General features: G+C 37.3%; 1 protein-coding gene across 2 annotated transcripts; it reads right to left on the minus strand.

Annotated features, from left to right (window-relative positions):
- Nucleotides 1–136: 136 nt before the first annotated feature.
- LOC130141867 (polyadenylate-binding protein-interacting protein 1-like) lies at nt 137–21,351 on the minus strand. Of its 2 annotated transcripts, XM_056323110.1 has the most exons (11): nt 21,021–21,351; nt 19,618–19,799; nt 13,062–13,250; nt 9,869–9,981; nt 7,853–7,964; nt 6,447–6,572; nt 5,359–5,465; nt 3,512–3,629; nt 3,331–3,385; nt 2,623–2,716; nt 137–520 (listed from the first exon to the last, which is right to left on the minus strand). In XM_056323110.1, the coding sequence occupies exons 1-11, from the start codon at nt 21,226–21,228 to the stop codon at nt 427–429; spliced, it is 1,398 nt and encodes a 465-aa protein (XP_056179085.1). In that variant the 5' UTR covers nt 21,229–21,351; the 3' UTR covers nt 137–426. The 2 variants fall into 2 exon arrangements, with proteins under 2 accessions (XP_056179085.1, XP_056179086.1); XM_056323111.1 differs by lacking the exon at nt 2,623–2,716.
- Between the last annotated feature and the right edge of the window lie 304 nt (nt 21,352–21,655).

A 21,655-nucleotide genomic window follows, 5' to 3' on the forward strand; every position in this document is an offset into this window, starting at 1 on the left:
TGCTCTTTAGTTAAATACCTTTTTACCATATACAAGATCTGATAAGTCCTAATGTATATTAAACCAAGCAAGCAATTCAATTTAGATGAAGTTATTCTTCCTCTTTATCCCCCCTCAGAGAAATTTTATGGGACAGTTCTCCATTAAATTTTAATTTCCATTATGATACTTTTAAAATCAATTTTATTACAGCCAAAACATTGTTCATATACCTGTTCATAAAATAAACTATGATATATACACAGCATTTTAAGTTACAGGGCATAAGTTTACAGGTTTTGGCAGATTTTGTTTAACAAAATGGAAATTATATAACTTTTTCCAAGTACTAAGGTAAACTTCCTTATTTTGCTACAATTTTTGTATCCCCCTGTATTCTATCCATACCTAAACTGGTTTAATAATCTAACATTAATGTGTAACATCTCACTGTTCTCTCTTATGTTCTGATTCTAGACAGAATTTTTCATATGCTTCTTCAATTTCTGGATCCATCTGGTCATCAAGGTCATCAAAACACCTTAAAAAAAAAAACAAAACACACCCCACAAAAAAATGTTAAGTTTACATACAGGTTTTCAGAAACAGTAAATAAGTGAAATATTTATGTAGATGTCAAATATAACACAGAGCTTTATAAGTAGTAGTTAATTATGACATTTACTAAAAGGTGACAAAGAAGTAAAAAATTATGGGTACTAGGGAAACAAACAGAAGCCTTAAAGCAGCATAGATACATACAAATTGCTACACTCTCCATTTTAGATCATCTTATGCTGTCCACAGATTAAGAGACGAAAATAGTTTCCAAGATGATGGCAAAATACAATAATACGATAAAAACTTTCCAAGATTTAATAATGCACTTGCACGGATGTATTTACAAAAACATAATTAGCATAATATTAGCATAATTATAGTTGGTTAACATCCAAGTTCAAATACTGCATCAACTTTCTCAGTTGCACGCTAGTCAGAAAAAATATATTTATATAGAAAAACCTGTATTCCTATTTGTTCATATATGAAAGAAGGCAAACTTAATTTACCTCCCTTTTGCATCTGCCTTATATTACCTTCTATTACATGGTAACGAGTCTTTCAGAAAAAATCCGTCTCATTTAGGTCAGAGAAAAGACCGGATCCCATTAATGATAATTAGTATTGCACAGAGTGGAGACTACCACAGAGTTTCAAAATAAAGCTGGGAAGTGATGAGGATTACTGAATAGCTTGCTTTCTCCTCACAGTTATTGGGAAGTAACTTGAGTGTTCCTTGTTTAAGTCCAACTGGAGCATTCATCACCATAAACTAGGACAACAGAGTTGTAGCTTGAACATGATAGTGTCTATAATGCTAAATGGCCTTAAAATAAGTCAGCAGCTATTGACTCTCAAAGTGTGCATTAGTTTCAGGTGCCCAGCTTATTATCTTCTGTGCCTTAGTTCCAAACAAGGGAATCGGCATACACATTAAAGAAGCGGTCTACATATTTATTTGTTCCTCCTTTCCTGTAGAAGTATAGACTTTAAAAGGAACTCAACATAGAACCCTTCTCCCTGATGTCAGTCATGAGAAATAGTTGACAGAGGATCAGGACAGATTTGTCTGAGCTTTTCTTAAGACTTCAATAAAGAAGGTTCCACAGTCACCTTGCATGAAGGTTGACTCACAGTCTTCCACATGTCACTTCAGATTTGCTGTGTTTAACTGCTATCTGCCTCCATTTTGCATTTAATTTGTTCTAAGTACAGCAGTTCATGAGGGTAGTTTTTTCCACAGTATGAGCTTGTTGATTTCTGATGACATCTCTAATTTATCTTCCAAAGCTCCTGCAACTCCCCTGAGCTAGGTGTCATCTAAGTTTTCTAATTTACTAATAAAAACATCAATCCAGACCAGCACTCTTATCACACAAAACACAACACTGAAAATATTTTTGTGTATCAAATAATGATCTGAAACTCCTCCTTCAACCAGATGAGTACAAAGTTCAGAGCAATTTATTTTAGACTGTAATTCTTTCACTGTTTTCCTATCAAATTCTTATAAACCAGCGTCAGAAAATCAGACTATATTCCCATCTATTGCTTCCCCTTTTGCCATTAGGTTGCTTTTCTTGTTCTACAGAAATATCGAATAGCCATTTAATTGAGGGAATGCTACTTATCCTGAGGAGAGAAACTTAATAACCTCCTCCCTTTGAAAGACACTGAAAATTTTGTAATTTCTAGTTAGGATGTGTATGTGCATCAGTTGAATTTAGGTTGCCTCACTACCAACACCTGAAGGTCTATTGCTTCATTTTGCTTGCATGTTTGGTTTTTTTTTAAACGTAGAAGAGAGTATGTTTGTACATGTGCAAAAAATATCTGAAATTTAATTGCCCTACTCGGATAAATATAAAATTTGTTTCAAACTTGTGTGATTACAAACCAACTTAAACCTGAGCAAATACATAACTTCCATTGTAGAGCTAAATAATAATTATATTATTTAGTTTCATTTTTGTCAAGATTGGATTCCTAAGTCTACAGTAAAAATAACTACTGTTAAAACCAACCCAAAACAATGAAACAAACAAAAACCACCACCAACTATCACTCAAAAAGAAAACATACTGATCTCCAGGTCCTGATAAATCTGTTCCATTTTCTTCATAATCTGGAAACAAATTCACTCTTTCAAGCAACTCTTGGTATTTTTCTTGGTAATCTGGCATAGTAAAAATAAGACCAAGTAATACACAAGACTAGCCCTCTAAATTAACATACATCTATACAGTTTGAAAATAGCCTATTTAATGAAACTGTAAGTGGCATGAAACATTATAGAAAAAACCTCCTGCTACAGTGTTTTCTCAGGACATTAATCAACCTCTAAGAATGATATCTATCTTCCCAGAGAACTGTAAAGGTAGTCACAGATGTCTTTACCTCAAATGATGTCATGCCATGTTGTGCTCAGATTATAGAAAACAAACCAACCAAGGCAGAAACAAATCCTTTTGCTACTAACAAAGGACAAACAAAAGATGACTTGAAGATTTCTGGCTTCCTGGAGGTACCGAGCACCGATGACTATGGCATAAATTCTTCTGAACTATATGAACTCAAATGCACATTCTCCATTTCAAGCATTTACCTTCTTTTAATACAGAATAAGGCATGTGTTACACTAAGCCAGGAATTCTGACATAATTTTGTCTTAAGTTGTATGAGTTTCAGATATTTTAAGAACAACTTTTTATGTACTTCAACAGGACATAAACTTAATTACAACTTTTTAAAGAAGATTGAGAAGACAGGTATGCTAAGCTTGTGACATACCTGGATCTGCTGCAGTGAAAGGAACACCATCAGAAGTATAAAATGTTGGTTCATTCTAAGAATAAAGTTATACAGTAAGTTATATGCGTTCAGAGACAGTTGTTTGCAGCTTTCAGCAATATGATTGTCTATAAATCAAGTTAAATTCACATTAAGGAACTGAAGTTGTCTACATTCTTACCATAAAATAGTTTGGGTCATTTTCAGGGGTAGCTTCTGTATGTGGAGAAGTTCCATGAACTCTACCCCAGTTACTTGATCGTAGTTCTACTAGTTTCAGAAGCATGTGTTTCACATCTCTGAAATAAACATAAGCACCATAAAAGTTAGAATGTTTTGTGCTAAGCAATAATTGGGCTATATCTTGCATATACTAGATATCTAAATGTCAAGAAAAGCTCCAAAAAGGACAAAATTTGGCCCAGTCTGCAGATAATTTTGAGTTAGGGGTTTTTTTCTCCTGCAAGTCTAGATGCTTTATGTGTCCCTCTCAATTATGAGACACTCACTCCCTCTACTTCCTCTGTGGTGCAGGAGTCCATATGAAATAGAAACTGCTATAGTTTTAAAATCAAGATATGAAACCTGCAGCACAAGTTGAGGAATAAATCCTTTTCTTATAAAAGGATAGTACTGAGGAAAATAGGGGGTGATCTTCAAATTGTATTTTAATCATCTAATTTGTGCTCCTAACTTTAGCTCTCTAAATCACATTGCAGTTCTGTAGTCAACAATGAAAAGTAATGTCTCCAATACATTAGATGTCACCATCTGTAGAGGAATGAAGGCAGGTTAATTAGCATTGATAATATACAGCTGTGGGCTGGCTTCAGGGGTGGTGGGTTGGATGATGTAGATAAGGTGCAGCTGTGGCTGGTTCTGTTGAGAGGTTGGGCAGCTAATGAAGAGGGAGCAGCCAAAGAAGAGAGGAAGAAGAAGCAGAGAGAGGAGAGAATGTATGCCCTGGGTGAGGAAAGACAAGGAAAAGGCAGCAGAGGGACCTGCATGAAGAGTGTGTTGGTATGAGATGGTAAAAGACCTTGTTGCAGCTTGATAGTTTGGGGAGTGCTGCGACAACCATCCATTTAATCCCTAGAATAAAAGAAATTGCTTTCTTCTTTTAAGCAAGTCCATGAAGAAAAGTTCAGTGAGTCTCATTAAGGGGAGGAAAAAAAAAAATCATCAGTTGTTTCCTGTATTAAAAGAAGTTCATACTTCTGTGTCTTTGAAGCCTTGGGCTTGTGCTATCTATTTTCTCTGGTTCCTGAAGCAAGATTTTTCCTCATCTTCCCTGGGAGACAGCTAAATTTTAACCAACAGATGCTACAAGCTACATGCTGTCCTCCCTCCGTGTGGAAAGAGTTGAGGTCACAACATCTGAACCCTCTATCTGTTTTTTAGTAAGTTTGCAAGAATGAGGATGAAATACAGCAGGCAGAATAAGATAACCTCATGCATGCAGTTAATTGCAAATTGAGAAACAGAATACATTAGCCAACTATTTATTCTTTTCCAGCTTGTACTAAGAACCTGCCAAAAAGGTATATTCTCCAGGGAGAAGAAAAATAAAGCATATTCCATTTTGCCCTTACATTTATAGTGATTTGTATACTATACTTTTAAATCTGAATATAACAGCATTAAATATAAACTATGAGATATCACCAGTACTGCATTTTTTTATTTATACATGCTTTTATAGCCTAAAGCACTTAAGGGAGATTTCAACATTTAAAGGTTTTTAAAAAAACAAAACAAACAAGAAAACCACCAAACACACACCACCATCTCATTAAGTGAAACATGCATCTCTAATAAAAGATAAAAATAAAAAAAACCCAAAAGTGAAACACACACATCCCAACTGAAAATTACTTTTTGTTACATAGGAAGTGACCAAATATCACCTTATTTTTCATAAATGTAAATTTTTAAGGTAGTTTTGGACATGTTCCTTGTTCTTGAAGATTTTTAAGGTGTTCCGTTTAATATAAAAACAAATCAGTGCACACAAATTTATCTTCTCACCTGCTACAGTTTGCATCCAAAACAACATTTTCAATTCTCTGAATCATTTCCTCCATATCATTCTTTCCTTTTTCTTTCCAGGCATCTTCTAAAACTGAGCCTGTCAACTAAAGACAAGGAATTAGTAATATATTCTTTTTTAAACAAATTATAAACTTTAAGAAACTGTCAACAGAAGAGATTCTGTAACAATCCATAACATTTAGATGCAGTGTGCAACTACCAGAGGGTCAAAGGTCCCAATCTCCTATATCTTTTTACTAAACAGATTAATAGACCTTGCGCATAGTTTATCATACTGTCTGTAGTCTAAAATAACTCTATGTCCAATGTTTATGTTGCCGAGAAGTTCACTTTCCTCCTTTCAGTCTTGAAACATGATTTTGAAACAACTCTCCAGCAATTTAATTACACTGTGAAACAGTCACATTACAACAAAATGCATACATGTAACATTTTTTTAATACTGCAGTGATTTCTTGTGAAAAATCATTACACTTCATCTTTCTGAAGTTGCGCATCAGTGGGACATGGAGATTGCATTTGACCATCCTGTTACTTGGGATGCATTGACACACTCCCTCCCATCCTTTTACCTAATAAATTATCAATTTCTAATTACCCATAATTAGAAATCTCTCCATATTACTTCATTTATAGCTGTTAACCACATACTATAGTGCTGACCTACAGAAGGGATCATGTGATGTGGCTAACTCTGTTAGGCTGGATCTTGAATCTGTGGCCCAGAAATCCATTCTAGCCTGTGGCACAAAGAAATAGGCTTTTGATTCCCACACACACACACACTGGTTCACCAGCAGGAACTATATATGACCATGTCTCATTTTCCTCACTTTCTACCATCAGCTGTCACGTATCCTATTTTTACTTATTCCAGATGAAAAAAAAAAAAATCTTAAGAAGAAAAAAATCAAAGTATCTTAGTATTTGTATTTAAAATATATTATGATCTACATTATATAAACAAGTAGTGCTCATGAGCTTCCCTCTTTCATTCAGAACTATGATGATATATTTAAAAGAATTAAAAACTAATTTTTCTTCTTTTAAAACTACTGTCTCACCTTCAGCAGCTTCACTGCACACATCAAATTATTATCCACAGGATTAGAGAAGAGCGCATTTAGTAATTCCCGAAGGCCTTCTTGAAGAATTTCTGCACGTGTTACCTGTCCCTTTGTTCCTTTAATCTGAAAAATATATTTTAAAAAAACAAACCACATCTAAAAGACTTCAGGTTTAGAAATTAATTTAGTCACATTTTCTCTCTCAAATGCTGTATGATTTGATTTGTGATTAACATTGCTGACCTTTTCAGTTGGAAGAATATGCTAAATACTGTAACTATTCTAGAACACAGACTTTGAGTAGTATGCTTAGTATTCTGACATATACATAACAATGCTTGCATAGCATTTTGTTTCTTTGCTAATGAATTGCAAAGAAAAGCTGCAAAATGCCTGGCAAGTAGTCCACATCATCCCAAATTCTCAGAATCCCATGCTCTTTCCCATCCTACATTATGCATTCTCTATAGCTGTAGAGTAGCTTACTTCTAGAAGGCACTCGATACATTTAAAAATTATAGAAAACAGTTTAAAAATAAATGGTATACTCCAATCTGGGCAGCTCCGCCTCCCCCAAATCCTTTGGAAAAATTCCTTTTTAATTCTAGCAAGTGAAAACTAGATTTCAAGGCCCACTTATGAACAAAAATGGAAGAGTCAGAGAGTTTTCTTTCCTCATGCCAGCAGAACGTTTTTTTATGGTGTCTGCTTAAATCAAATCTTTGAAATAATCCAGTGAAAAATATATTTTTAAGGGCACTACAGCAGTCAGTGACCTTATCAAACTCACAGGTATAAGAGTAAAAGAATTATGTGCACATACAGTTTTTTGTACAGATCAGATACAAAAAACTGATTTAGATATAAGATTTCATGCTTTATGTATAAGCCTAGGACTCAACCTTTGAAGAAATCTCTTTAAAGGTCTGCATTTTTAATTGCTCATTTTGAAGATTCCCACATCTTCCTCAAGCATTTGATAATAGCTCCTATTAGTAGCTGAATATTGATTTACATGGGTTACTGATACTGATCTGCTTCTGCTAGGTTGTAACATTTCCTATGTCGGTTAAGTGCAATAATATGGTAGTTTTACCAGACAAAAGAAAATACCAAAAGCTTAATTCCAAAGGTGATTTATGGCTGGTTCTTTTTATGAATTCTTACTAATTTTTCTTTTTATTAAAAAAAAAATATCTTTATAGACTTCTCTTCTGGTGATCTTGTCCTTTTTTGTTTATCTGTTTCTTGGACACACATTATAATGAAACTGTTCTAAAGTTCTTTTACTTTATTCCCCTCTCCCTTAAAAAAACACATCTCAAATGATATTCCATTTTAGTGTTTACCTAAACACAACAAAAATTAATGAAGAACCATCTGACATGCAACTGCCATCTTACCTCTAGGTTAACGTAAAGTTCAGCTAAGAACAACACAAAGGCATGAAATTGTTTTCTAGTAGTCTTGTCTCCTTTGGCAGCTTCATCTCTGTTTTCATACTCTGTTTGACACCTGAAGACATTAAAACAAAAATCATATAATCTGTAGACATCCCAACATATGTATCATGCTACTTATTTAATAGAATGCTAAGAACTTATTCACTGCATTAAAACTGTTAAATCATACTTCCTAGCATTCAGCATTTGTGAAGGAAGTGAGAGGACTTCACAAAGACAATGTGGATTTTTATTCTTCTAGATGAATACATATGATTACATGATTGTTTTCAAGCACTGAGATGTCCAAGACAGCAGAATGAAATAGAGCAAATTGCAACCTGTAAAAATCAAAAGACAATTAAGTTACACAGGTTATATATTAGAATATGGGTCCAGGAAGTTTAACATGGGCATCCAAACATAACAGAAATAAAAGTAGGTATACTCTGAAAGACATTTTCCCCCTTTCAGGGTGCTGCCCACATTGTCTTAGAGGCCTTTACACTTATTAGATAAATTCTTGATCCCATCATTTTAAGTGAAAGTGATGCATAATTTAGATATAAATGCAGATACTGAGGATTAAGATAACATGGCAGTGGGGTAATTTTCTAGTATTTAACACCTGTGTCAAAAATATACAAGTTCACATAGCAGTTCAAAACCAAATTAAAAAATATTTGAAATAAGAAGGAAAGCAAGACAACCTCCAACATATTCTCAATGGTTATGTAATAGATTAAGAGAAACTGAGAAACTGAAAAATTTAAGGAGTTGAAATAAAAAAATTTGAAGCAGAAACTTAGGCTGAGAAACAGGAGTTCTCTGTATTCATATTGTTAGCTTGTTTATCTCCCTCTTTCCCCCCAATTCCATCCATATTAGCAATAAAAACATAAACAACTTTAAATTTATGGCTTCAGGGTGCCAAAAGGAATGTTATCCGTTGGATTGGCTCTAAAACCAGGAGTCAGATAATCCAACATTAACAGGGAATTCCTTCAATGTATTGTTCAAGTAACAAACATAGTTTAAACAAAAACAAACACACACACACAAAACACCCACCAAAGCCAACCACAAGATAAAAGTGATAACTTTGAAGGCAAAAAGACTCATCTGCTTTGGGATAAGGGGGGGGGGGGGAAATCAGCTTCTCCATAAGGTACCATTCTCAATTAACAGCAATGCATTTTGATGATCTTTTAAGTTTATCATTCCTTTGCTCCTAAACATAAGTGGACTAAATGAAACTTTTAAAATAAGGAGCAAGCCTGAAGCTTAGAAAGCCAAAAGTCCTTAAAGAAAAAAGGCTAATTTCTAAAGAATTCTTAAGTATTGAAGTGTACTACTCCTTCAAATGTCATACAGTAAGATTTAAAAGGAAATGCATCCATTTGAAAAACATTGCTTTTTTTATCAACTATGAAGTCTAATAATTATTAAACCATAAGCCCTCAAATTCTGTAGTAACTGAAAATTGAAGAAATTTATCCTGGATTTTATGCATCTACTTCATAGGCGTAAAGTCAGTTAGCCAATCAATGAATAATCTTTACACAACTGCAGCCAGAAAAGTAATTAAAGAAAAAACACAATGAAATAAGAGTCAAAGGACAAGGACAGTACATGTATGTGCATTTAGTATAAAGTTGACTAGCTTTTCAGTCCAGGGTTGGGGATTCTCTCTATGTACTGCATTACATTTACCCTGTAATTCAGTACCAGTCTAATATACACAGATCAAAAGAGCCTACAGAACCCCGAATTGAGTCCTATTTCCATATTTAAAAATATAAAATTATTTTAAATATATGTATTTGATATCCAGTATGTACCTGTGCATTAATAATCCTCAATCTAAACTTCTATTTTAAATATGTACCTCTCTGCATGCTATGTTAAGAGTTACATACAAAAAGAGAAAGACAACCTAAGAAAGTAATGCACTTAAAATAACATGCTGACACTGACCTTTGAAGTAACAACTGTCGGAAGTTCCCACTTTGCGAACTAATAGTTAGATGGTGAGATAGATAGTTACACAACCGTGCTCCCATGTAGGAAAAATTTGGGACAGATGTGGCCTTCCAAAATAAAAATGGAAAAATAAATTATTCATAAAAGTCATTATTAGGTTATCAGGAAATGCCTTTAAAAGCTTTTTGGAAAACTGTGTTTAACAACAGTTGACTAGATAATTGAAGAGCAGAAGATTAATTAAACTACAGAATAGCAAACTCCTGATTCAGATATTAAAACTGTATCATTACAGTTAATAGCTCTTGATGAGTCCTTTTTTCTAAAACAAATACAGTTACTGTTGAACATTTATACTTTTATCATCTAAAAACAGGTGGTGGCAACAAGATTCCACAACACACACTGTCTGAAAAATATTTTGCTTTAAATCCGATACTTGAAAATTTCAAGAGATGAATTCCCAATTACTTTTTTCATGAGTGTCTACATTCAACCTCTCTTAGAACTTAAAGCAGAACATCCCCTTATTTTGGCCATTTATTACTGCTCATTTGTTTTGAACTCTCTTTTAACAAGAGTTGAATTTGAGATTATTTCTCAGATACAGCTTCAGTGAAAAGATGTTCTGGTCTAAGTAACTCTACCAAAAAAAACCCCCAAAACCAGGGATACTTATAATTCATTAAATTTCTCCTTTGGCTTTATCATCTTTGAACGTTCCTTTTACATCTTGATCATCTATTAGTGCTATAGATGTCCTTGCATACTTCTCCTTCTAACATGTTTGAAAAAAGCATCTTGCCATTATCATGTCATTGCATTATAGCTAGTTATCTTCTACAGGCAGAGGAAAATATACACTCAATGTAACTGTACTATGTGCATAACATTGCTGGAAAGAACTGAGGTATCTTTGGAAGATACAACAAATTTAATTACTTAAGTTAATTACTTAAGATAGTCAATTCTACTTTAGTTTCCCATAAGAGGCATGTGAAATAGCAAACGAGCTTTTTGGTGCTTTGATTCAATCAGTTCCTTGGACTAGAAGAGATGCCTCCCTTTTTATAAGGCAAAAAACATCACTTAAATTACTCTTTCCTAAAAATAACACAACCAAACCCACACCCGACTTCCTCAAACCTCGTGTATTTTTTAAAACCATTATCTTCCTAATTAGTTGGTCTGTATTTGTGGTTGCATCAAATACTGAAACAATTCAATTTTGGGTATTATGACCTGGCATAGCACACAGAGACCAAAGAAAACCACCTCACATCATCTTCATAACCAATCATTATAGTATAATAACATCTTCCCTGAATTACTGTTGCTTGGTAATCCCAGTTTACCTCCAACTCAAAAAGTTACAATCTAAACATGAAGGCTAGTCTACCAATATGTATCTTGAGAAATTTTAGTTGCTGTAACAGCAACTATCCACTGTATTAACTAAACAGTCAAGATTCTTAATCCATGAAGTCAGAGTGTTCAGCTTTTGGAAGACAAGAGAACTGGCACTTCACTCTGTTGAGACATAAATGGATTAGGAAGAACAGGGGGAAGTAGATAATTCATTCTTATAGACAGGCTATGATACCCGATACCCAGATGAAGAGAAGACTGTACAGGACTTGGGTTTCTTTCATTTTGGCCTTTTTCCTTCACAAACCTAGCATCTATAAATCTGCTCAAACATCACTGAAGCAGATGCTTATAAACATACTTCAGAAATTTTAATTGAAGTTTTGTGATAAACCAGGACGAGGAAACAAATACTTGAGCAGAAGCTCGACAGAAGAATAATAAGCATATTTGACTGACACTCAAACACTATTGTACACAGACATATAACAGCTAAAATCATATGCTTTTGGATACTAGGACAGCATTTTGCATTGAGCTATATTTTATTTTTCACATAAAACTGTTATATTTCAGACTGATAACACTCAATGCTTCTCAGTTAAGGAAGGCATAGCCAACCTTAACATTGGACTCATTTTAAATAGGTAGAGAAGAAGGGGCAACATTAAAAGACTTACATTAAATGAGTCTATTTAACATATATAAAGTTATAAATAGGATAAATTCATCTTTTTTTTTCTTCCAATAAAGTTATATGGAATATTTTCATCTTTTATTAACTATTCTCCATGAGTCCAAATAAAGGATGGGAAAATGATGCTGCCAAACACAGAACAGGTAATCTTAACATCTAACTAAACTGTTCTGAATTAAACGTGCATCAATTCTGTAATTATAATAAGAAACTTAAGACTCTACAGTTCTGTACAATGACTAGTCATGCAGCTTCTACATACCCCAGATTATTTCACAGTAAAAAAATTCTGCAAGTATTTGCACTTAAAAGGTAAATAAAGTTTACATTCTTCAAGGCAGAATTTGAAAGCAACTCAGGAAAGTGACACCCCCAATGTAATAAATAGCAAGCACAAGCATGACTTCATTCTCTGCAGCAAGCCCAGAAAATTGTAACAGCAGCTCATTTGCTTAGCAACACACATTAAGCTGTTCTTTCCAATGGCTCCCCAATTAGTACAGAGTTCAGTTCAAGGTCTCTGTCCTCATTTCCATGGCCATCAATGGGACTGGACCTAGTTACCAGCAGACTAGCTTTCCTTTTTTCCAACTACGCTGTTCTGAAATAGGTATAATTCCAAATGAAGAACAAAGCCTGTCGGTAAAAGAGCATTTCCCAAAGGGTGATGTGTACAGTAGGTAGATATTTAATTCCTTGGTATTTAAAAAAAATAAATTTATAAGTATTATGAAGAATTTTTTGTAGGATAAAAATGTACAGCTGACATTGCTTAAGAGTTTCTTCAGTCCATACTATATAAATCCAGCAATTCAAATGTAACTCCTTTATAACTGTTGTAATTTCAATTCTAGTATGTGACCCAGGAGATTCAAATACACAGCAAAGGAAACAGAGTAAATCATGGAAATCTATCAACCAGCCAAGTATCCCATACTTGAGCTATCATTTCAGTTTATTGAGAAAAATCTTTCCCTGTACGTTTCAGTCTAAAAAGAAAAAAAAATCAAACTGTTAAAATACTATGTAGGGAAAATTATATAATAATACTAGCATGCATGTCTTGGACACTAGGTAACAGAGGCATAACATCCGTGTTATAAGACAGAATACACAGGCTACCTGCTGATATACGAGTTCAACAAGTTCTTGCAAAGTTTCATCTGCAGTGACCCAGCCATTCAGTGTTTTGGCAAACTGCTCTATTTCAGTTTCAAAACAACCTGGTTGCTCGGCGAGATGATTTAGGAAGTCTTGTACATATTCTGCCAAAGTCAGATAGCCATCATATCCATCTTCAAAGGATGAATCCTATAGTAGTGAAACAATATACCAGCTATTTAAAAGGAACCTAAAATAAAGTTGTTACACTTATTATCTCCTGAAGTAACCATATAGTCCTTAGTCTTGAGTAACTCCTGATACTCTGCATATTTGATAGTGATTTTCATTACACAGTTCACTTAAACATTTTTAGAGAGCATAGACCTCAATGTATCAGAATGCTCCAGTAGTCCTATCATCTTAAAGAACTAGGTAACATGTTTTTATAGATTAGGGTCTCCCAGCAAAAGACATCAAAATACAGATTTAAAAGAAATCAGTTTGCCAAATTAGGTGTAAGATCAACTAACAAAGTAAAGAATAAAACTACCAAACTGAGGCTCAACACTCTTTCCTGATGTGCACACAATCTGTGCTACAGATATATGAACTGTAGAAGAAAAAATAATTGAAATTGGAAACAAAATATTTTGAGCTTACATAGAGTGCAAAAATGCTCCAAAATATGCAGGAGGGGGAGAAATTACAGAAATACAGTACAGCATAGCATTCCCATGTATAAAACACAGCCAGGAAAACTGATCTTTTAAAGTCAACAAATTTGCATCTCTTGGCAATGGATGAAAGACTACAAGGCATGAAATGAAACTATTCAAATGGTATTGCATTAATTTGCAGTTACTGAGGTTAAAAATCAGACCTAAATGCACCTAGTCCCTAAAGAAAGGGGGAGCTGGGAACAATACCACTTTATCAATGTTTATGCTTCTGCTGATGGAACAGAAGGCTGCTAATTTTGTCCATTCAAAAATGAATGTATGCAACAGTCTCTAAAGTCAATGCTGTTCTGAATTATTACAATGCTAGTATATGAGAGGAATAACATAGGAAGCAACATACTTTGTGATGTAACTAGTAATAACAGTACAAAAAATTTACTTTGTCACACTATACAAAAGATTGTGAGAAGTATCTCATATGAGATCTCAGAAGCACAAACAGGAGCCTGAAAAAAGATTGCTAAAGAACTGACTTCTAATTAGTGATTCAAGACATAAGGGTAACATACAGGATATCAGAATTCTCAACTGATCTACTATTTAGCATGAAAAAGATTTAACATCTATCTACTGTAATGAAAAAATGAGCTAAAAACGATAAACCAGTTCTTCTTTACTTAGTGGACATGAATATATTTATAAAGTCAATAATTATATTCTCCTTTTCCCCACCACCCCTCCCTTAATGAGGGGATATCTTTACTTTCTGTCTTCAAAACGCTTTCGTCTCTTCTCTACTGTGAAACGACACGAATCTGTGAAAGATAAAAGCCCTGGATATGAACTGCGGAGCAAGACAGCTATACACTGATGAAAATCAAGTACTGACATTAATTTCACAAGTTGTGAAGAACGTGTGGGGGGAAATGCAGATTTTCCAAAATTCTTCAAAGATCCATGTTGTAAGGGTATACAACTTAAGCTAATGAGGGACACATCAATATAACTGAAGAAAAACTAGAAACATTTCTTATGACGTTGTGGTAATTTGACCCTGGCTGGATGCCAGGTGCCCACCAAAGCCACTCTGTCACTCCCCCTCCTTAGTTGGACAGGGGAGAAAAAAACCAAACAACCAAGAGGCTCATGGGTCAAGATAAGAACAGGGAGATCACTCAACAATTATGTCACAGGCAAAACAGACTTGAATTCGGGAAATTAGCTTAATTTATTACCATTCAAACCAGAGTAGGATAATGAGAACTAAAAAACAAAACTTAATAACACCTTCACCCCACCCCTCCCTTCTTCCCAGGATTAACTTCACTCCCGATTTCTCTACCTCCCCCCCCCCCCAGAAGTGCAGGGGAACAGGAAATGGTGGTTACGGTCAGTTCATCACACATTGCCTCTGTCGCTTCTTCCTCCTCACACTCTTCCCCTGCTCCAGCATGGGGTCCCTCCCACAAGAGACAGTCCTCCATGAACTTTTCCAACGAGTCCTTCCTACAGGCTGCAGTTCCTCACACACTGCTCCAGTGTGGCTCCCTCCCACGGGGTGCAGTCCTTCAGGAACAGACTGCTCCAGCATGGGTCCCCCAAAGGGTCACAAGTCCCACCAGAAAACATGCTCCAGCATGGGCTTCCCATGGGGTCACAGCCTCCTTTGGGCATCCACCTGCTCTGATGTGGGGTCCTCCACAGACTGCAGGTGGATATCTGCTCCACTGTTAACCTCCACAGGCTGCAGGGGGACAGCCTGCCTCACCATGGTCTTCACCACAGGCTGCCAGGGAATCTCTGCTCCAGCAACAGGAGCACCTCCTCCCCCTCCGTCTGCACTGACCTTGTTGTCTGCAGAGTTGTTGCTCTCACATATTCTCACTCCTCTCTTCTGCTGCAATTCTGTTGTGCAGATTTTTTTCCCCCTTCTTAAATATGCTATCGCAGAGGCACTACTATCACTGATTGACTTGGTTTTGGCCAGCAGTGGGTCCATCTTGGAGCCAGCTGGCATTGATTCCATCAGACATAGGGGAAGCTTCTAGCATCTTCTCACAGAAGCCACCCCTGTAGACCCTCTGCTATCAAAACCTTGCCACACAAACCCACTACAGATATTTAATTAAGTAGAATATTTGCCCAGTGAATACTGAAGACAGTTACTTAATGTGTCCCACCAGAAATAGGAAAAAAAAAAAAAAAGGGTTTAAGGAAATGGTGGCAAATTGTTACTACTCATAAGGATAAAGCCTTCAACAGCCTGATCCAAATTGGTTTTGCTTTGAGTTGGGGATTGAACCAGAAGAACTTCAGAGGTCCTTTCCAACCTAAAGTATTCTACGATTCTAACTGGAGCTTATGAAGCCAAAAATAAAAGCTAACAGGCCTCTGTGTAACTTGCTAAATACTCTATTTCTCTAAAGGAAATCAGCTTTTACTAGGCAATTTCAAATGGCCCAGTAAAAGTTCTGTACAATAAAGTTAAACTATTTTGTTCCACAGAACTAGGACATTACCTTGCAACAACTGCAGCTTAGTCACATATGGCTGAACTAGCATCTCTCCAAACCACCTGTTCAAAACCTCTCCATACAGGTTGTAAGGGATACAGTTGCTGTAGCTAGTAAAAGCTGCTGCTCTTTCTGACAGCCATCAGGTTGTTAAAAGATCCTCATTTAGCACAGAGGAAGGTATCTTCTCAACCTCACCTGATAAAAATTCAATCTTGGAGGAAAACATCCTTGTTCTGGAAGGGGCTCCAATCCCATTTAGTATATTGGTGTCCCTGTATTCATACTCCTCTTCCCATTTTGTAATTAAAAGACTAAACACAGAGGCTAAACTCAGCACCACATTCATCTACCTATACTAAATATGCAACTTCAAAGGCAGTCTAGGTTTTAGTAACTATTCCAGGGAACATAAATTAATAAATCAAACATTATTATATGTTGTATATTGGTAAATTAGTAACACTTGATACTATCAAAACTAATTAGATTTACTCCAGTAACTTCTAGACATAAACCACTTGTGTTTCTCACTGGCAGATTTTAAGATTTAACAGAGAAGACAACACCACATATTGTAACAGTTAAGGGAAAGTAAAGCAAATTCCTCTTGGTTATTTTTAAACAGTAGTTGGCTAACAGGAGTGTATAGGTTCACACGGGGGGGGGGGGGGGAAAAAAAAAAAAAAAAAAAAAAGAGAGAGGCTGGGGGGAGATTCCACCTAAGATAATACAAATCTCACTCCTAAAACTATAAGTGAGAACATTATGCCCTTCTGATGGAGTGACAGCCATATTATTTTCATATACCCATGCCAGAGAACAAGCCTGACATTTCCTACTGGCAATCCAAACCTAAATCTAGTCACCAATTCTACTGCAGACATCCACAAATTCCTATGGGATAGACATCTGTATAGAAACAGAGAATACCACAGATGTCTTTCCTCCCCAAAGTCCTGATGTATTGGGTCTGGCTGAGCCCCATAGCAGCCCTCACAGTGCTGTGCTTTGTATTGGTAGCTAGAAAGGTGGTGATAACACACCAGTGTTTTGGCTACTGCTGAGCAGTGCTCCCATGGCATCAAGGCTGTCGCACCAACAGTCCCCCTGCCTCTCACCAGTAGGCTGGGGGTGGGCAAGATCTTGGGAGGGGACAGCCAGGACAGCTGTCCCAAAGTGACCAAAGGGATATTCCATACCATATGATGTCTGCTCAGATATAAAAGCTAAGAGAAAGGAGGAGGAAGAAGGGGCATTCATTATTTATGACATTTGTCTTCTGGAGCAATTGCTATGTGTACTGAAGCCCTGCTTCCTGGGAAGTGGTCAAACATCACCTGCTGATGGGAAGCAGAGAATAACATCTTTTGTTTTCCTTCGCTTCCTCACATGTGACTTTTGCTATTGCTTCATTAAACTGCCTTTATCTTGACCCACAAGTTGGGGTTTTTCCATCTTATTTTCTCCCCTCTCCCTGTTCTTCTGAGGAGGGAAGTGATAGAGCAGCTTGGTGGGCACCTGGCATCCAGCCAAGGTCAACCCACCACAGTCCTTTTCTAAAAATTCTAGTATGCCTTGGATGCTGTACCCCTTAAAGCAGGGGTCCTCAAACTTTTTAACCAGGGGGCCGGCGCGGATGCAGTGGCAGGCAGTCATCTGCGGCTGCTTGGTTTCCCCCCCCCAACCCCCGGCGGGGGGGTTCTGTAAATACCGGGGGCCGGATTGAGGACCCTGGGGGGCCGTATCCAGCCCACGGGCCATAGTTTGAGGACCCCTGCCTTAAAGTATCTTCATAGGTAACCGATAATTTTGAGTATCAGAACTAACTGGAGATTAATTAATCTAATAATCAAGTGTTATATGGACACAAATAGTAATTACAGTAATGTACAATCAAACAAGATATCAACACATTATTTCTAAAACAATAATTGCCTAATAAATAGCAAAACCAATGTGAGTTTTCAGATCTAAAAATTCCAGGCAACATTATAAGTGAAAGCTAATTATTAATTCTAAATCAGAAAAACAGAAGTTTTTCAAAACTTTGTTTTGATTCAAATTCTAAAATTCATGATAAAAATCTGTGTAATAGTAAGGTATGTTAAATTCCTTATTTTTATTGCAGGTGGACCCAGTTTATGAAACCTAAAAAGCAACACTGCTGGCCTCAAAACTTTGTAATTATACATATGCACAGGCATGCCATTCAAAATGGCATTTTTTCTTTATAGGAAACATGTAACATACTGGGGCAAAGTAGCATTTTTCCCCCTAGATTATCCATTCACTGAAGCATGTTCGTATTGGCATTTGTCAACAGTTGTATATTGGCTATGGGCTTGTATTATCCAGGATAGTGATTTTATTCAGTAAGCTGGCAAAGCTGGTAACATCCAGACAACATAGATTTTACTGTGAGGAAAAAACTTCAAAACACCAAACCACCATGTTTAGCATTCAAATAAAGTATTTTTCTGCAAGTTATTAAAAATCTATTTGTTTCAGTATAATTGTTGATTATCACTTGATTGTATTTGTAAAATAGTTCCCATCTATTTATACATAGTACCAGAATTTGTCTGCTTGCATAACATAACAAAAAGATATTCCAAGAATTCACATAGATCTTCCCTGGAGTAGAATTAGTGCAGCAATAATATGGAAGACAAGGGGAATAGAAAATAAGAAATATCAACTTTTATCATGTAACAAACCTACAATATTGATCTGAGATTACCCTTAGTCTGGCTGCAAATATATTTCATATTACGTATGTGGGTAGGTTAACTGCTAGGAATAAGCCTAACCCTGCTTTTTTGCCCTTTGGCAATACAATATCACTGAAGGAATTAAAAAGACACATACACACAATGGTACATAGAAGTTAGGCAGTCATGGACAATCATACCTATAGCACAGTAAATTTAGGAAAGACAAAGCCTGTGCTTCAAAAAACTAAAGTTCAAGCTTTCTCCCACACTTGCTTCAAAAAACTGTGAAATCTGAATAAAAGTGCAGCTAAGCTTTTACTTAAAATGCAGTGCAGATGTAACTACAACAGAGGCAGTCACCAAAAAGACAGCTTACTTTGATGTTGGGTATAATCAATGCTTGGTGTAATCAACAAGGAATGCTGTTATGTGCAGCAAGCTTTAGCAAAATATCTCACACTAAAGGCACTCACATGCAGCATAACATTCACTCATTATCACTTAACATTCTGGCTGTGTCTCTGGAGGCTGTCATCTGAATTTTTTGGAATCTCTTCAGCAAATGCAGCATCCAAGTTATCTGATACACAAGATCTCAAGAAAACATTGTTAATTTGAAGATAAGTAAATTTGTACATACTAAAAAGAGAAGATAAACACTCACTGCAAAGTTCTGATTGAAGTTCTGGTTGTATCCTGATGGATAAAACTCAGGTGCTTTAACAGACAACTTTGATGTTACCACAGGAGCCACAGCCACCTGAGATTCAGCCATTTCTGGTCCAGAATCAGGAACTAAAACTTTATCTTGCGATCCAGATGGAATTCTTGCAAGTTGCAGGTGTTCTGAAAAGTTTTTGTTAACAGCTTTTCTTAGAAATTGCTAAATTAGTATTTATTCACAGAGTACATCACTTTTTGGATTTTAAATACACTTATACTAGAAATATACTTCAAATATTTTGGTTTCTTCTTAAATGTGGATAAAGTTTTCACTTTAGCAAACTATAGATGCCTTTCTGTCATGTAGAAAGCAAACACAATGTTCATGTGAAGGTGACACAAAAAAAAGGGGGGGGAAGAGCCTTCTCCTCCCCTATGAAAACATGTTTTCTAAAAGAGCTAACCTGAGAAACTAGTACATATTTTTCTGATATGATTGCTGGTTTTGTGGGGTTTTCATAGATTTCAGATGCAAAGGCAAGGCTTTGAAGGTCAATAAATGGAAGACATGAGTAATTTTTAGCATAATCCTGAAAGACACTTAACTATCATCGCTCTCGTACACCATTTGCAAAAAAACCCTATGTAACGGGGGTTTTAAACCACATTTTCCAAATCTATCTTTATAGATTAGCTCCTAAATTTATTGAAAACAGAATCTGATATCTACCTGAAAAAGCTAACCAGCAAACAATACTTTATGTTACTGTTGGGTTGGGTTTATTTTTTGGTAAACCTTTAGATCAGAGTTAAAGAGCTCTTCAATAAGGGGAAGACTGAGACCATTTGCAATCAGATTAACAAATGGATAAAACACACATACAGATGTGCAGGCACAGAAAGGGAGGGACGGACAGAGAGGTGTTGTTAAGCAGGCTGCAAAGCAACATCACACCTTTACTTAGGCACAGGTCCATAGCTCAGAAACATGAGCACTCCATCTAAGGAAAAGTGCACTTGTCAGGCCAACTACGCAGCTCATCTCCATACCGTGCCGTGAGTAGCCAGGCAGGCGCCCGGGATGCGCAGAGCCCTAGCCCTCAGGCCATGGTGGCCACTCAGTACTTAGGTGTAGGGTGTGGGAGAAAGGACGCGTCTCTGTGAGCAGGCCGAAGGGAGGAGTGTGTGTGTGCGCGTGTGTGTAAGTCCCGGGACCCCACTCGCAACAGAACGGCGAAGGGGATGGGGGGGGGTGGGGGGTTGTCGGAGCAGCAAGCGAAGCAGGAGCAGGGCAGTGCACGCAAAGGAAGGGAACGCGCCGGAGTTTAGGAGGCCGCTCCCCAACAGCTTCGGCATCAGGGGCCTCCGGAAAAGCGGAGGGGGCCGCTGCACGGCAGCCAGTACCTGCGTTTCCAGTGCCCAGCGGCGCCGTCCTCGGAGGCCGCAACGGTTCCTGCTGCGGAAAGAGGCCGCCTGACTTGTGCTGCTCAGCCGAGCCTGAACTGTGGAAACCACTACCCCCGAAACAGGCCCCACCGCCATTCTCCGACACACCCACGCTGCCTCCTCGACCCCGGCCAGCACCTGGAGCTCGGTCGAAACTATCCGACATGCTCGGGCCGGGAGTAGCTCAGGCACTCATGGGAAAGAGCCAGCGACTCAGTTCCGCTTCACCGCGGCCCAAGCCCTTCACTTTCAGTTTCACCCCCACACGCACCGCCACGATGGTCGCGACCCAGAGTGGCTCACAGCGCCCCCTCGCGGCCTCGCACAACCCGTTGCCATAACAACCTCGGCGTCGCAGGGGCCTAGCACCGCCCGCCGCCGCCGCCGCGACGGGGTGGAGGGTGGCCCGCCGGGCGGCCGTTGGCGTCCGCGACAGCTGCCACTATTGAGGAGGCCAGCTCAGCCGCCACGGGTTAAAGGCTCTCGCCCGGATTTCTGGCCGCGTTGCCAAGCCCACGCGTTCAGAACTGATGAGTCAGGCTCTTCCCCCCCCCCCAACACGGGATTGACTTGCAACAACAAACAAGTGTGGG

This window comes from Falco biarmicus, chromosome W, assembly GCF_023638135.1.
Source record: "Falco biarmicus isolate bFalBia1 chromosome W, bFalBia1.pri, whole genome shotgun sequence".
Lineage (NCBI taxonomy): Eukaryota > Metazoa > Chordata > Aves > Falconiformes > Falconidae > Falco > Falco biarmicus.